Source organism: Zingiber officinale, chromosome 1B, assembly GCF_018446385.1.
Source record: "Zingiber officinale cultivar Zhangliang chromosome 1B, Zo_v1.1, whole genome shotgun sequence".
In the NCBI taxonomy this organism is placed as follows: Eukaryota; Viridiplantae; Streptophyta; class Magnoliopsida; order Zingiberales; family Zingiberaceae; genus Zingiber; species Zingiber officinale.
Window position 1 is genome coordinate 145,186,248 of NC_055986.1, and position 15,801 is coordinate 145,202,048.

The window sequence follows — 15,801 nt, forward strand, 5'->3', positions numbered from 1 at the left end:
TTGATTGGTATAGAAGAAAATTAAGAGGCTATGGTGAAAAAACTTCTTGAGCATAAATTAACAAATGAAGGCTCAATGATATGACTCATCAGCATCCAAAATCTAATTATTGTTAACCGAGATGTAAATAACAAAGGGCTAGTGTGTGAGTTTGCTTGACCTTGTTTAGTGCCCTTCCAATCCTATGACTTCTTTGCTTTCTTGGTAGAAGCGAAAGCATCAGCAATCATGTCTAAGAGGCACTGTTCTGACTCCCTTATCATATGGGTCTGCTTCCTTTGCATCTCCATCCAGTCTCTTTCTAGCTCCCTCAACAATTCCATTCTTCGCTTCTCAATCCTCATCAAGCCCTCACTGAACCCTCTCACAACAGCAGACAGATGCGACATGATCTTTTTGCCACTGCCTAGAGCTTCACCCTCTGAATCTTCCTCATTGGATTCATCTGCCTCCTCTTCTTCCACCTCAAAATGTCTCCTTTTGGGAGGAACGTGATTCCTGGAAATCCTCGAAGGGCCCCGGTGAGGCCCCTGAAGGATTCCATTAATACTCCGAACGTTGTTTTCAACTCTCTCAACCTCCTCGTCTTCTTCCTCGTCTTCGTCGTCGGTGGAGCGAACGTCGAGAGCACGCCCAGCCGCAGCCGGTGGGCGTACGGTGATAGGGAGGGGGCCGCGCTCCATGCGGTCCATGCGGCCGAAGAAGGACCAGGCAGAGGCGACGGGGCGTTGCCGCTCCGCGCGGTACCGCTTTCGAAGCTTCTCGATCTTGTGGCGACACTGGGTGCCGGTCTTGGAGGGCTCCTCGAGGCCGCATCTGGCGGCGACGGCGGCGGCGACTTCCTCCCACTGCTGGGCCCTGAGCTGCCCGCGCTTCAGGGCGTACCACCTCTCCTCGTAGGCGTCGATCAGATGGGCGGTCTCGAGGTCGGACCAGGGCTGGCCCGGGACGGTCTTCCGCGACCGAGGCAGCGGCGGGCCGGCCCATCGCTCCAGCGATCCGGCTGCGGCAGCCATGGGTTTTTGGTACTGGAAGGCAGATGCGAAGGACAAATTAGGGTTTGCGTTTGGGGGAACGGGGCGACGGGGGTGGGTGGTGGCGTGGCCAGGTGGTTGAGTGGTGGTGGCGGTGGTGGGGATAAGGATTGGGTGGGTCGGTGGTGGAGGCGGGTCCGATCCGACTCGATTAGGTGATTAGACCGGACCGGTCCGGTCGAGATGGAGGAGGCAGGGCGTGGGAAGGTGGCGGTGGCGGCGGTGCAGTCGGCGACACGGTGAAGAGGGAAGGTATGGTTTGGCGCTCGCACGTGACGTGGTTTTTCTGTGCGAGATTTCAAATTCTAGATATTTCTTATATATAATAAAATAATAATTAAAAAATAATAAAGAATACCAATATAAATTGAATGGGCTATGTTAAAACGAATAAAATATACACTAATTACGATGAAAATTAAGTAATTACAATTGCTTTTAGTTCTTTGATTTGTTGGTGTCGCAAAAAAAAATGGCCATTAAAAATTTATAATTCATCAAATAAGCTTCCCATTGCAACTATTTGCTGATTATACACGGGATACCTCGTGTCTGAATAATAATAATAATAATAATAATAATAATAATAATAATAATAATCTAATTATATACACTCCTTTAATGGTGAAGTCTTGTTAAGAGGTACCCAAGTGGTTGCCCGAGGGGCTAAGGGCAGTGAAAAAGAAAAAAACACTTAGATCCATAGTAGAAAAAAAAATAGTGAATGGTAACTAAAAATAGTGATACTCATAGCCCATAGCTTAAGATAGTGAAAGCTTGAGCCAATTCAAGCTTAGTCAGCTTGGTCAATCTTGACCTAGGAAAATTGTACTAACAATCTTCCCCTTTTGATATTTGACAATGCGTTTAAGTTAGGCTAATTCCAGAGCTTCAACTTCTTCTTCATGTCAAAGCATGAATGAGGGTTTCTTCCATTCTGCCCCTTAACATAAAGATTTCATAATTTTCCCCTATGAACATAGAGAATTTTCCTAACTTAAACTCTACATTCTCCCCCTTTGACACATATCAAAAACTCTTCTTCTTAAGAGGTATCTCATATTTTTCACAACCTCATTTGTTATTCACAACATCACTATAAAGGTCTCATACCCTTCATTGTGTTTAATGCTCACCCTTGAGCATTAATCATTAATGACAATGAAGATTTTTAATCTTCCATTGTCTCCCATGCTCAACTTTGAGTATTCATAACAAAAAAGTTTTCCAACCTTCAATTATTTCATTGTTTACAAATAAAATGCAAACCATGTTTTTAAGGAGTAGCTCCCCCCTCAAAACATGCTCTAAACTTCTATCATTGCATCAACAATAACTTGGATTTTCTAAACCTTTAGAAAGTCCACAATTTAAAGTTTTGAGGTTCAAAATTTGACTTTGAAACTAAATCTTATCTTAAACTCCAACTTAGTCTCTTTTAACCAATCCTTTCTTGTTTTAATAAGAAAACTATCCTTAAATGTTCATAATTAAATTTTTTAGGGTTAAGAATGGTTAACATGACTAAACATGGCTTAATCAACTTAAATAAACTTATTTAAGCTAAAATAAGGGCCTTAATCCCTTAAACAAAGCTCTTAATCACTTAAGAGCAGCCTTAATTGATTAAAGTTGGAATTTAATCGATTACTAAGTGTTAATCGATTGTTCTAATCGATTAAGACATTTAATCGATCATAGTAATTGATTATATGAGCCACTGTACTCACAGGAATTCACCTTAATCAATTGACCTAATCAATTAGGGTTGGGTAATTGGTTGCTATAATCGATTCTCATTTCTGATTTCTGAAATTCAATTTTAGCTTAATTTTAGAAATATCTTAAAATTTTTATAAAATCATGAAAATTTATATAGATATTATATAAGGCATAATCTATCATGGAAAAATAATTTTCTAAGAAAATACGTCCTATTTTCAAAGATTGATACGAAGTTAGAAACTCTTGAAAACTTCAATGTTCTTCCAAGTTAGTATTTAACTATCCAATGGTGATTCCTATCAAAAGATATCCTTCACCAAGATTTTTCAATATATATTTAAAATCATTTTCAAAACTAAATTTACAATCACGATCTTTGAGCTAAATGCACATGACTTGTACATTTGCTTTCCCCCATGATTGGATAACACACAAATTATGTGTTTTGATGAAACTAGAACTCAAAAAGATGCATTAAATAAACATCTTGGGTTTTGTTCATCCTTCTAATATCTCACTTGTATCTATTGTGTATTAAAACACATACAAGTCAACTTATAGTCCTAGTAAGATGTAGATATTAGTTTTGCCCTAAACTAAGGGATTATGTATTTCTATCTACACATTTTAAAAATTGATCATCCACATAGGATGTCACTTGGTGATTATCTGAACTACTGAGATCAGGGCTCTATTTATAGTCTGTTGGTAGAATCTAACCCTTTGCTGACGTGGTAGCTCTGGGTGCCTAGAAGGGTTCTGGGCACCTAGGTGTGGATAAAACTTTATCCATGTCACAATGGTGCGGAAAGGATAATTTCATCTTGGTTAGGGTGTGTGGACCGTGTTGAACTCGCTCATTTGAGGCAGGCGCCTGGACTTGGTCCAAGCACCCAGACAGTCAACATAGTGTTGAATATCCGATTTCTCTTTCATTCCGGCTATGTTCTCTTGAGTGATTTCGGCCATCAGAAATAGGGCTCACCCGAATCCATTTTCTGGCCACCTCCTTGAGCAAGCTTGCACTCCGACTTCTCGTCCCTCGGAAACATTGCACGCTTCCTTCTCGTTCACTAGCGTACTCTTCCACAGCACCTCGTCCCTTGGACGCACCGAGCCCGTTGACTCTCTCCCGTATCATCCTTCTCGCTAGCTGCGTATTTCGCTCTAGTTCTTGTGCTCCTAAGTTCTTGCACACTTAGACACAAGACATCAAACATATACAGAATTCAACTTAACTAGGTTGACCACATCAAAACTACCTCAGGATACCTATATAGTTTAGTGGGGGCAGACACATAAATCATTATTAACGCAAGAAGGGACGACAAGAGGAGGTGAATTGCCTAAAAAAAATAACCCTTTCTTGTTCTTTTGATTTGATTAAGCTAGCACAACTAAAATGAACATATTAACAAAACTGAACAACTAATGAAAAAGAGGTAAATCAATTTACTTGGTTACTTAGGTGATTGTTAATCCAAAATGATAAAGAAAGCTCCACTAGTCAATGTCCTTTGTTGAAGGTGGATAAGCCTCTTATACTCTTTTTAGGTTCAGAAAATACTAGAAAATTGAATACAGGATTTGTAATTCAGTTTTTGTATATTTTCTAGCTCCAGGGGTCATTTTATAACCCTTGAAAAATGTTATCCGCAGCTTAAAAGCTCCTTAAAAGTAGTCCAAGGCACTTTCCATCAGATAGATTTTATCTGCCGAGGATAAAATTTTATCCTCGGGTAATAGCTAGTGAAGGCACCTTCCATAGGCTGTAAGGCACCTTCCATGAAGCATTGAAGGCGCCTTCCAGCCCATAGAAGACGCCTTCCACAAGGTAGACCAGGCAAGTCTTCTTAAGGTGATGGTCCGATTATCCAGAGTTGCGCTCACCCAAACCTAACACAGGCCTTCTCCTCGAGCATGCTTCCTTCCCGGCTTCTCATCCCTTGAACATTACACATGTCCTTATCATCTATCAGTATACTTTTCCACAGCACCTCGTCCCTCGGATGCACTGAATCCGTCGACTCCTTTTACTTGTCATCCTTCTTGTTAGCTACGTCTTCCGCTCGACTTCTTGTGTTTCTAAGCTCCTACACACTTAGACACATGAATCAAATACATAGCACATAACTTAACTTGGTTGATCATATCAAAACTACCATGGAGTACTTACAATCATGTTCTGAACCAAGTGGATATAAGACGAGTGAAAGGAACAAGACATGACTCATTGTAGTTGTTGAAGGGTTCAAAACTAGTTCTGAATCAACTGTGATTTTTTGGTTAATTGGGGATCATGATGTACTTCTATGTGCTACTCATGATCGATCTATAATTAAATAGTTGAACCTCTTGTGTCACATGCATTATGAGTATCTAAAATACATAAAAACAAGTTTAAAATTTTGATTTTCAAATCAAGAGATAAGTTGTTTGATTGAACCAAATGAAGGGCAAATATGGAAGATGAATTGTCGAAACGGAAGCTCGATGAGCCACATCTCTTATGAAAGAGTTAGACCCTATTTCATTTAGTACTGAACCAAATTGGTTTGGTTTAAACTAAGTTGGTTTGTTTGTGAACCAAATCAAGAGGTTATTAAGCCAAATTTGGGTTAAGAAATTTGAGTCGAGTTTAAACTTTTTAATCCAACTCATCCAAATAACCTATATATTGATACAAAAGGGAGAAAATTAATAACCAATTCATTATTTGTGAGTTTAGGTTTTTGGAAATCTATCCTCCCTCTCTCTCCTCTCCTCTCTCTGTCGTCATCCATGAAAAGCTAAGGAAGAAGTTTTTCTTCCTCAAGCTTTCGTGCCTTCTTCCTTCTCTTGGATCACATCGCCTCCACGCTTGACTAGTACCAATCAAAGATGAACCTTGTTACTCATCGGAATAATTTTGAAGAACTTGGCGTGAATACGAATAGAGATGAGATTCATGGACGCCGCTAAAGTTGATGCTCTTTTCCCTACGCATCATCTGTAAAGTATGCCTAGAATAATTATTATTCTTAAACTTTTATTTTATGATTATGTCTACATGATTGTATTCTGTACATGTGTGGTGTGTGTTATAATGAAATAATTTTATTATCATATTTTTGCTTCCGCTGCATGTTTTACGAAATGTGCTAAGTACAAACCACATCAGGCATATCCCAACAACTTGGTGGGATTATCTATGAGCCATGGATGATCATGGGGATTTTAATTCAATCTTATCAATTGATGGAAAAAAGGGGTTCTCTAGTTATAAACCATGAAATTAGAGATTTTCAAATATTTACTTAGGTGTACGATTTGGCGGATCTTCGCTCCATTGGATGTCGACTCACTTAGACCAATGGGATAGTTTCTTCCAAATTGAATAGAGTTTTGGTTAATTCATATTGGTTGATGACAAACTATGATGCTTATGCGGAGTTCATGGCATCTGGTTGTTTCTCAGATCACTCTTGTGTCATAGGGTCCACCCTTGTAAAAGATAGAGCCACGAACCGACCTTTCAAATTTCTCAACTTGTGGACATTACATGGGGATTTCAAGAAGGTGGTGGAGGATTCATGGGTTGCTCCAGCTATAGGGAATGCTTAGTTTGTGCTCAAGACAAAATTAACCCGATTGAAAAGTCGGTTAAGGGAGCTAAACAAGAATTATTTTGGGCATATCTCGGAAAAGGAGAAAAGAGAAAAGTCAAATTTAGAGGAGATGCAAAAAGGAATTCTAGAGAGAGGGGATATTCTTACGGACTATGGGTAAATACAAATGTAAACCACTCTTCTTGCAGAGGTAGAGAAGCAATTCTATCAATAACAGGCGAAGAGTGTTTACTTAAGAAGTTCAGATAAAAGCACAAAATTTTTCTATAATGTGATGAAGTGTAGCAACAAAAGGAATGATATCATCACCTTCACCAAAATAAATGGTAATCAAACAAAAAGTTTGAGAGGGGTGGCGGATGAATATGTGGATTTCTTTCACTCTTTGCTTTGGCATTCAGTATAGTGCAATATGTGCGACAATGCGGTGTTAGTGTAAACCCTAAGAACCAATCAAAAGTTGATTGACTTAGGATGTATTGTATCATATTTCATTAATAAAATATAATAGTTATTATATTTACTTCAAATTTGTGCTAGATGAGTAAGTATAATAATGTCATAGGGTAGTAAACTCTAGTCTGTAACATATCAATTGGTTGAATTGATAGTAGAAGTTTGTTTATATATATAGACACTACTCTTAATTATTCCTAGTCAACTATTAATATGTAAAGACAATATTAGCGTATTGAGACTAGCATGTCGGTCAATTGATGACTTAATCCCGCAAGTCATGGATATTAAATATCACATTCACACATGAGTATATATTAGATAATATGTACTAAATTAACACGCTATAAGATGTTTCATAGATCATTATATGAGTGTCATAAACATTCTCATAGTGACTATGAGTATGAATAGTCCTTAAATCTGAAGTCACTACGGTTCTCTATATAAGGAGTTGTGTATTTTGGTATCGTCAAATGTCACTTGTAACAAGGTAGACTATAAAGTTGATCACTATGTATGTAATAAGTTATGTGGAGGGATGTGAGTGATGTAAATGATATTTATCCCTTCCATATGATGAAAGTGATATTTGTGCACCCCTTGATTAAGTAGGACATAAGAATGCATGATCATGCTTGTTCTTATTATTTTTTGTTTAGTATATTCCACCACGCACTAACACCTTGTAGAGAAGAAAGCACATTGGGGGTGACCTAGCTATCCAACCTCCCTTCAAGCCGGCCACCGATCCCCAACAAGTGGTATTAGAGCAAGGATGCTCTTCAACGGACTAATCGCCAAGAAGAGCACTTCATCAAAATGATCGGCTCAAATATTCATCCACCCAAATTCAAAGGAGACTTCTCTTGGTGGAAGAAGAAAATGGAGGTATTTTTCAATACCAATTTTGACATTATGCTAATCATGAAAAGTGGTTTTGAAGAGCCCAACGATGAACACAATGAGACAATCGACATAATAAGATGGACCAAAAGGCAAAAAGAAGAGCATCTAGCAAATTTCAAGGCAATGCATCACGTACTACATGTTCTTCCACAACAAGAAGTAACAAGAATTGGAAACTATACAAGTGCCAAAGACTTGTGGGAAAAGCTAGTGGAGCTTCATGAAGGGACATCGGAAGCAAAATTGGCAAAAAGAGACCTCCTTCGAACTCAACTCAACAATATCAAGCTTGAGAAAGGAGAAAAGGTATCAATTTTACATTCTAGAATTAAGGAAATTATTAATGGACTAATAAGTGTAGGTGAGACACTTTCAAATCGAGATATGATGATGAAAGCCCTAAATGCTTTCCCAAGAACCACAACTTGGAGCTCCATTGTAGATTCATACTACATATCAAAGGACCTAAAGAAATCCTCTCTAGATGAACTCTTCTCAACAATGGAGTTTCATGAAACAAGAGTTGAAGGATTAGATGGAGAAGCTCATAGATCAAGAGGAGTAGCCCTTGTGGCAAACAAGGGAAAGGGAAAGAAGAAGAAATCTTCATCTCCACCATCCTCCGACTCTGAAGAATCAAATACCTCAATGGATAGCGATCAAGAGGTATATTGTTAGAGTGTATACTGAAAGCCTAAGCTTTTGTAAACATTTATTTTGAATAAAGAATCACATTTGGTCAAATTATCTACATTTGTTTGTGGTTGTTCAATTAATTTATATTGTAGATATACTACAACAAAAATGTTAAAAGACAACACCCCTACGACAACGATTTTAGAAGGAAGTGTTGTTAATTTGGTTAAAGACAACAATTTTTGACAAAACCGTTGTCTTTGAGCTTTCAAAAAAAAACAAAAGACAACAGTTTTGTAAAAACTGTTGTCGTTGAGCGACTTTTTGTAAAATCAACAACACATTTTACAACGGTTTTCTAAAACTGTTGTCTTTAAGCGCTTTCTTAGGGGGTCAAAGACAACGGTTTATTAAAACCGTTGTCTTTGACTTTTTTCTTTCGCCGTTTTTTCCCTTCACAGTTTTTGTTGTGGCAGTGTTTTGCATTCCCTCCGAAAATTTTTTAGCACCCTATTTTCCCCCTTAGCCTTCCCGAACCCTAAACCCCTCTCCTCATACGATCTCTCCCCCCTCCCGACCTTCCTACCGAAACCTTCAGAAGGGGTGAGAGGAGGGATTTTAGGGGCTCCCTCCTCCTCTTTCCCCCTCTGCTCATCGCCATCGCCAGATTCCCGTTCGCACTGCCGTTTCGGTGCCCCCAACTTCACCCTCAGCCCCGGCACGCTGTACGACGTGCTCAGCGTCGCCGCTGCCACATCGGGGCTCGAGATCATGGTGGCTTACTGGAGGCTCGCCGGCGCATGCCACCCGGACGCGGTGGTCGCGGCGGACCGGCTGACGAGTTCATGTGGATCCACGCGGCCTACGAGACGCTCTCCGACCCGGACAAGCGCACCGAATATGATCGAGGGGTCCTCGTCGCCGATCGGAGATGGAGGTCGTTCCATTCTTCCTGATCATCGTATTCCTTCTACGCCGGCCGACGCCAGCCGCGGACGTGGGAGATGGACCAGTGCTGGTAACTAACAAGATGCATCAAAGGTGTTTGATTATATGCCGATCTCAAATTTCTACCCCAAATTGCTTTATTGTTGTTCTTTGTACATGTTCACAGATCGAATAATCTTTGATCTCGCCAAACAACCTCTTCCTATTTCAATTTTGTTTTCCCTTTTCCTTAGGCAATCGTATTAATCTAAGATTGCAATCAAAACTAAAGACAACCTTTGACTTCATGTTCTGTTTGCTTTAAAAACAAGAAGTTCTGAGATTTCTTGGATCTCTATTTGATCTGTGAATTGATTAGCAACTCTTTGGTTTTTTCAAGAAAGGTTTTTACTCAAGTTGCTACAATTAATTCATAGATGCAAATGGAGGAAGCATTTGATTGTGATGGTTTCTCTTCACCTTCCTTTAGAGGAACAGCTGAACAACTTTGTAACAAATGAATAAGCCTTCTTGTCTCATCTAACCTTAAAAAGTGTACCAGCTTCCTACTTCCTTGAGTTAGGACATGGAGGCAGTGAGGATGGTAGTAATTATGAGTAAGAACATGGAGGCAGTGAAGATGAGTGAAAGGTATGTCTCACCTAGGTTTTGTTTGGAAAAGTGATTTTTTTAAAAAAAATAATTTTATTAAACATATTTAAAATCATTGGGGTAAGTGACAAGGCTTGCAAAGATGAAATGTGAGTTTTTCCAGGTTGTGTTGTTTCATTATTTGTCAGCATTTTGCAATCAATTGGTTTATAAGAATCTTTGAATTTTTGAAGCATATGTAATGAAGCATTATTTTAAGAACTAGGAGAAGCTGCTTTTATATAAATGTGAGTTTGTACAACTTCTGTGTTTCTTCCTTTGGCGATAAGAATTTATTGCTTGGAACTGCAGAATTCTCCTTTTTCTCTGCTTATGTTTGGAACTAATCTTGCTTTCTGAAAACCATTAGTGTTTGTATAATGGTGTTGTATCTGCCTCAAGGTTGGAATTGGTCTTGCTTCCTTCCTTTGAGAAATGGAAATGAAAATTCATATACAATTGAAGTAATTGTTTATGATTATTTTCTGTGACAACAGAGAATTCAATTGTGTTACTCTGCTGATTTTCCTTGCTTAAATGTTGGAAAACCAAAAGGACCATCATATGTGCCCCTTGAGGTTTTTGAGCTCATTCTACTTCACTTTTTTTTAATTTTTTTTTTGAAAGAACCTTTATTTTTATCCTGACAAATTTGGCAAACTATTCAGTTCTGCTCCTTAGTTTCACTGCAAAGATATACCAAATCACTGTCAACATTTCAACAAGCTTCCCTGGTGGAAAAGTCAAGGCTGAAGCCTTATGAATGAATAAGTGTCCTCAGTGAGGTATGTGTCGATCTTTAAGATTGGTTTTGTTGGTATGACATGTATGCTGTTTTTTCATGCTTATCCTTGGATGATAGATAGGCTTTGAGATTCAATAATTATGATGCTCACCCACTCCTACATGCATGTAGCGTTAGCATTGCCACTGCTTTTACTCAAATAGAAGGCATAGTATTGCAACCTCCCCGGGTATGGTTTTATGTTTTGTCTTTATATTTTTACGTATTATTTGAGGTTATTTATGACAAAAGCAAATGCTGCAGCTCAGAGTTGGCAATGGAGAGCACTTTATTCCATCAAGGGGGAGATGGAATTTTAACCAAAAGGTGTTTTTTTTTGCTTTCAATGAGTTTATTATTATAGTTAAAATATATACCTCTTTCAGAAATTGATGGAGCCATCTCAAATCACCCGTTGGGTTGTTGTTAATTTTTTAGCTCGACGTGATGTTTCAAGCCTCATACATGACATGCGCAAATACACAAATATGAAGCGCATTATATGTTTTAACATTACTTTTTTCCCATGGAGTTTTAAATGCAGGGACAATTATTTTTAACCAAATTTGTCATCCAAGGAATTATGACTTCGACATGTGCTCTATTGCTGGCATGATTGTAAGCTCTGTGTTTCAAAAGTTGTACTCTATTTAAAGCCTTTACATTTATAAATTTTTAGCATTCTTGGTCGGTGTGGATTTTATTTGGGTGCTTTCTTTTTTACAAGTACCTGCTTTGTGAATTACTAGGTATATTTTCAAAATTAAATTATCAATGTTCTTGACAGGAACTTGCTTTGTGGATTAAATTCTGCCATTTGTCTAAATAAATTCAATATTTCAAGAGCTATAAGTAATTCAAGTTTTTCTTATATTGGTGTTTGTAATTTCATAGGGTACAACCCGACCCACTCATTACTTACTGATTTCCTGCAGGAGCTTGTTTATTCCCTTTCTCATGTGTAAGTACTTGTTTATATATACGTAACTAATATTTTAGTTCTCCAATGATTAATATTGTAATTGAGATATCCTATTCTATGTCCAAATGTACAAATATAAGAGGAGTACAACTGCGATATCTGTGGGTAAGTTGGGCAGTGCTCTTAAGTTTTTTCGTGATTTGTGTCATACCTTATAAATTATTAAGACCCCTGTATTGAAAAATCTGGATTGTGGTTTCATTTGAAGGTTTGACTATTCTTTCCAAGTTAAACTTGTGAAAATTTTAGGTTAACTAGAGTCCATCCAATCCTACCAGACAAGATTAGTGACTGGTTCCAGTTTCAACCTGAAGTGAATTGTCCAAGATTTTGAAACTTGTCTCCTTTGATCATAAATAACTTGCATGTTTTTACAAGATCTAATAAACATTTCTTTTATTTATATGATTGTTTTTACAAGATCTAATGATTTTTTTTCTATAATTGTAGATTGTGCCTTGTCCATTGTTAGCACTTGCAATTTACTTGGAAGTTATTTCGGTGTTGCCCTACATAAGGTCAACGACTGATGCAAAACATAAAGGTAAAACCTAAATTATCATATCTTTGCATATTCATAAATAAAATATGTTGTCTTTTAACATTTTAGCTTCTGTTGTGTTTTTTGTTTTTTTAACTCATGTAGTTCAATGAAATAATGGGTCAAGCTTTCGAATCCAGGTTCGGTCTGGAGAAGGACCATAGTGAGTACTTAACCAAATACCAAAGGTTTCATTGATTCAAATGAAACTTGAGGGACTAAATTTAAGTATTCAAACCTCTATCATGATCATGGATATTGGCTAAGTCTCAACTTATTAGGAGGTAAGAAATGACCCCTCTTTCTTCTTTAGAAATCTAGCACATCATATTAATATTTTTTTTCTTCTTTTCATCCTGAAGGAAAGTAATCTCCAGGACGTTTATTTTCAGAAAAGGGATAAAGCTGGGTTTGCAAGCTAAGTCTATGAAGTTTTGTATGCAGAAAAAGGACCAGTACGTGAAGATTGTTAGCACATCCTGATCACTTGATTTATTCAGAAACGGATAAGTTAATTTGCATGGTTGTGGTTTGATAAACTTAATTTTATGGTTGTCATGAACTTATGGTCATGTTTGGATAGCTTAGCTTGTAGTAATTGTAGAAGTTTATAAACTTAACTTAAGTGAATGTACATATATGTTGTACCAGTTTTTGGTTGAGACAAGATGTATAAAACGCAACTGAATGTATATATGTTGACAATGGTTTTGTGAATGTATATATGTTCTACATGTTTGTGTGCAAAAAAATTATTTTATCTATTCGTGATGCATTTTCTAATCAACATAGACAACAATTTTTTAACCGTTGTGAAAAGTATGCAAAGACAATGGTTTAAAACTAAATTTGGAAGAAAGACAACAGTGTATTTGTTGTCTAAAGCATATCTACGATCAAAATTATTGCAAAACTGGCAATTACAACGGTTTTATATGTTTCAGAACTGTTGTCATTGGTATTAAAAGACAACACTTTAAATCCGTTGCATGACTGTTGTCTAATGTGATCAAAGACAACGGTTTTAAACCGTTGTCTTTTACCGCACATTTAATAACAGTGCCAATTACAACAGTTTTAAAGAGCCTACGACAACGGTTTTTAACCGTTGTCTTTTAATATTTTTGTTGTAGTGCAAGCTTAGTTGCACCAAGCTCCTCATGTGTGTTTCACTAAGTCCTGCAAGACTCAAACACACATATCAAACACATATGAAAGTCTAACTTAAACTCTTTGACATACACATCAAAATCATGATCGTACCGATCAAACTTGGGTCGATTGCATCAATAGATTGTTGGGGTTACAAGGTTGCAAATATAGTCCCACATTGAAAACACATGGGAAAGATCATGGGTTTATAAGAGAAAAGATATCTTTATTGGCATGAGGCTTTTTGGGTAGAGCCCAAGAGCAAAACCATGAGAGTCTAGGCCCAAAGTGGACAATATCATGTAATTGTGAAGATATCTAAATTTTTATCGATCCTACAAATAGTACCAAGGATCGATTAAAGAATACGTCATAACAATCTCTTATTTTATATCGCTAAATGATGGTTTTTATGGAGTTTTTAGTGGACAACATGACTTGAAGCAAGATGACCTCCTATCACTCATGCTTTTCGGTTTATGTATTGAGGTACTATCAAGAATAATGCATGATGTTTCCTTGCTACCCTCTTTTCACTTCCACCCTATGTGCAAAGGGATTGGTATCACCCACCTTGTTTATGCTGATGACTTGATGTTGTTCGCACGGGCAGATGAAACCTCCCAAGGTGTTGACGGACTGTTTGAAACAATTTTGAAATGAGGCGGGATTGAGGGATAATCCATTGAAATCTCATATGTATATGGTAGATGTTGATGATAGAATGAAGAGTCGACTACTCAACATTATGGGGTTCCAAGAAGACATGTTTCCATTCCGATACTTGGGTGGAAAGGTTGTGAAATGCAAATTATGATCCCTTAATTGATAATATCACAAAGAAGATAAAAGCTTGGCCGAAACATACTCTATCCTATGCGAGGCGTTTGGAGTTGGTTAAATCAATCCTCCAAGGGGTGGCGTGTTATTGGCTCTCCTCGCTTCCCTTCCTTGATGGTGTTATTGAGAGATCAAAGACCTATATTGAATATTTGTGTGGTCCCCAAGCACCCTCCAATATCATAGGTCACTATTTGCCTTTCTATTGACTATGGACTTCGTAATCTCCGCGCATAGGACAATGCACTACTAAGCAAGACACTATGAGAAATTCAATCCAAAATGGATTCGCTATGGGTAAGATGGGTGCATTAACAGTACATCAAGGGTACTAATCTTTGGCAATGGAAGGACAAGGCCTTAGACTCTCCCCTTATTAAATGACTCATTGACATACATGTTAAAATTTTACAGGGCTTTCATGGACAAGGGGCGACCAACATGGAGTTGATTGGATGGTTCGTGTTAAAGAAAAATGAGACTGCAAACACCTATGAGTTCTTCAAGTCAAGAGGACTAGTGGTGACTTGAGTATGGAAGGTTTAGAGAACGGAGATCTTGCCAAAGTACCAATTTATTGTATGGCTACTAGCATATGGAAAAAACTATGTACAATTAACAGAATGACACATGTTTTAGACAAGTTTTGTGTGCTTTGTCGTGGTCATGAGGAGATGAACTGACACTTCTTCTTTGAGTACTCCATCATGTTGGTGCGGTTAGCACTAACGGTCTAACTCAGGTTTTAATTAATGACAAATCAGGTTAAGTTAGGTTTATCGTGATCTAACACTCTGACCGAGTGTGCAGGATAAGTCAAGACAGGTCGACGGACTGATCGGATGTCTGGCACGAAGTCCAAGCGAGTCGACGGGCTGACCGGACGCTTGGCGAGAAGTCCAGACGGATCGAAGGGTTGACCGGACGTCTGGCAGGTGAGTAAAGGTAAGTCACTGGAAGGAGTGACTGTGAGGACGCGTTCCTGGGAAGGGAACATTAGGCGTCAATCCGGCTTAGATCTATTTCGGATATCTAAGTCGAGAACGTGACTAGATTCCGGTCTCGAAAAGACGGAATCTAAGTCATACTCTTTTTGCTAAACTATAAACTGAACTAACACTCTATTTTACAGGTTATAATCTATATATTTGCCTCGGACTAACCTTGTTTTGCAGGAAAGGTGCTCCCTGGAAAAAGGTGGTCCGGGCGTCCGGAGGTCCGGGCGCCCGAGAGGCAAATTTCATCCAAACACGTCGTCGCCACGTGAAGCTCACTGGTTGGACCTGCCACGTCCCACCAGGGCACCCAGAAGGGATCTGGGGCGCCCCGAGCGTCATATAAAAGAAGGGGCAGGGGTGGAGCTCCAACAACAACTCTGAATTGACGATATGCTCTTCTGTGCTCCTGCGACGCCGCAAAGCTCCGACAACGCGATCTTTTCTTTTTGATTTCTTCCTCTGTCGGTACTGCTTAATTTTTTCATTAGCAACTGTACTTTCAATTGTAAAACGATTATTCGAATTGCTAGTGAATTGCCCAACGAAAGCACCCTCGTG

At 38.4% G+C, this 15,801-nt stretch overlaps 1 protein-coding gene and 1 long non-coding RNA gene across 2 annotated transcripts; one reads left to right on the forward strand and one right to left on the reverse strand.

Moving 5' to 3' along the window:
• On the reverse strand, positions 1–1,114 carry LOC121983564 (trihelix transcription factor ASIL1-like). The gene has a single exon (XM_042536351.1). It carries the CDS (start codon positions 1,014–1,016, stop codon positions 183–185), a length of 834 nt encoding a protein of 277 aa, XP_042392285.1. The 5' UTR covers positions 1,017–1,114; the 3' UTR covers positions 1–182.
• Positions 1,115–9,351: 8,237 nt separating this feature from the next.
• LOC122007080 lies at positions 9,352–10,835 on the forward strand. Its single transcript, XR_006118845.1, has 3 exons — positions 9,352–9,409; positions 10,444–10,524; positions 10,628–10,835. It is a non-coding gene; the product is annotated as an uncharacterized LOC122007080 (long non-coding RNA).
• The last annotated feature ends 4,966 nt before the right edge of the window (positions 10,836–15,801 follow it).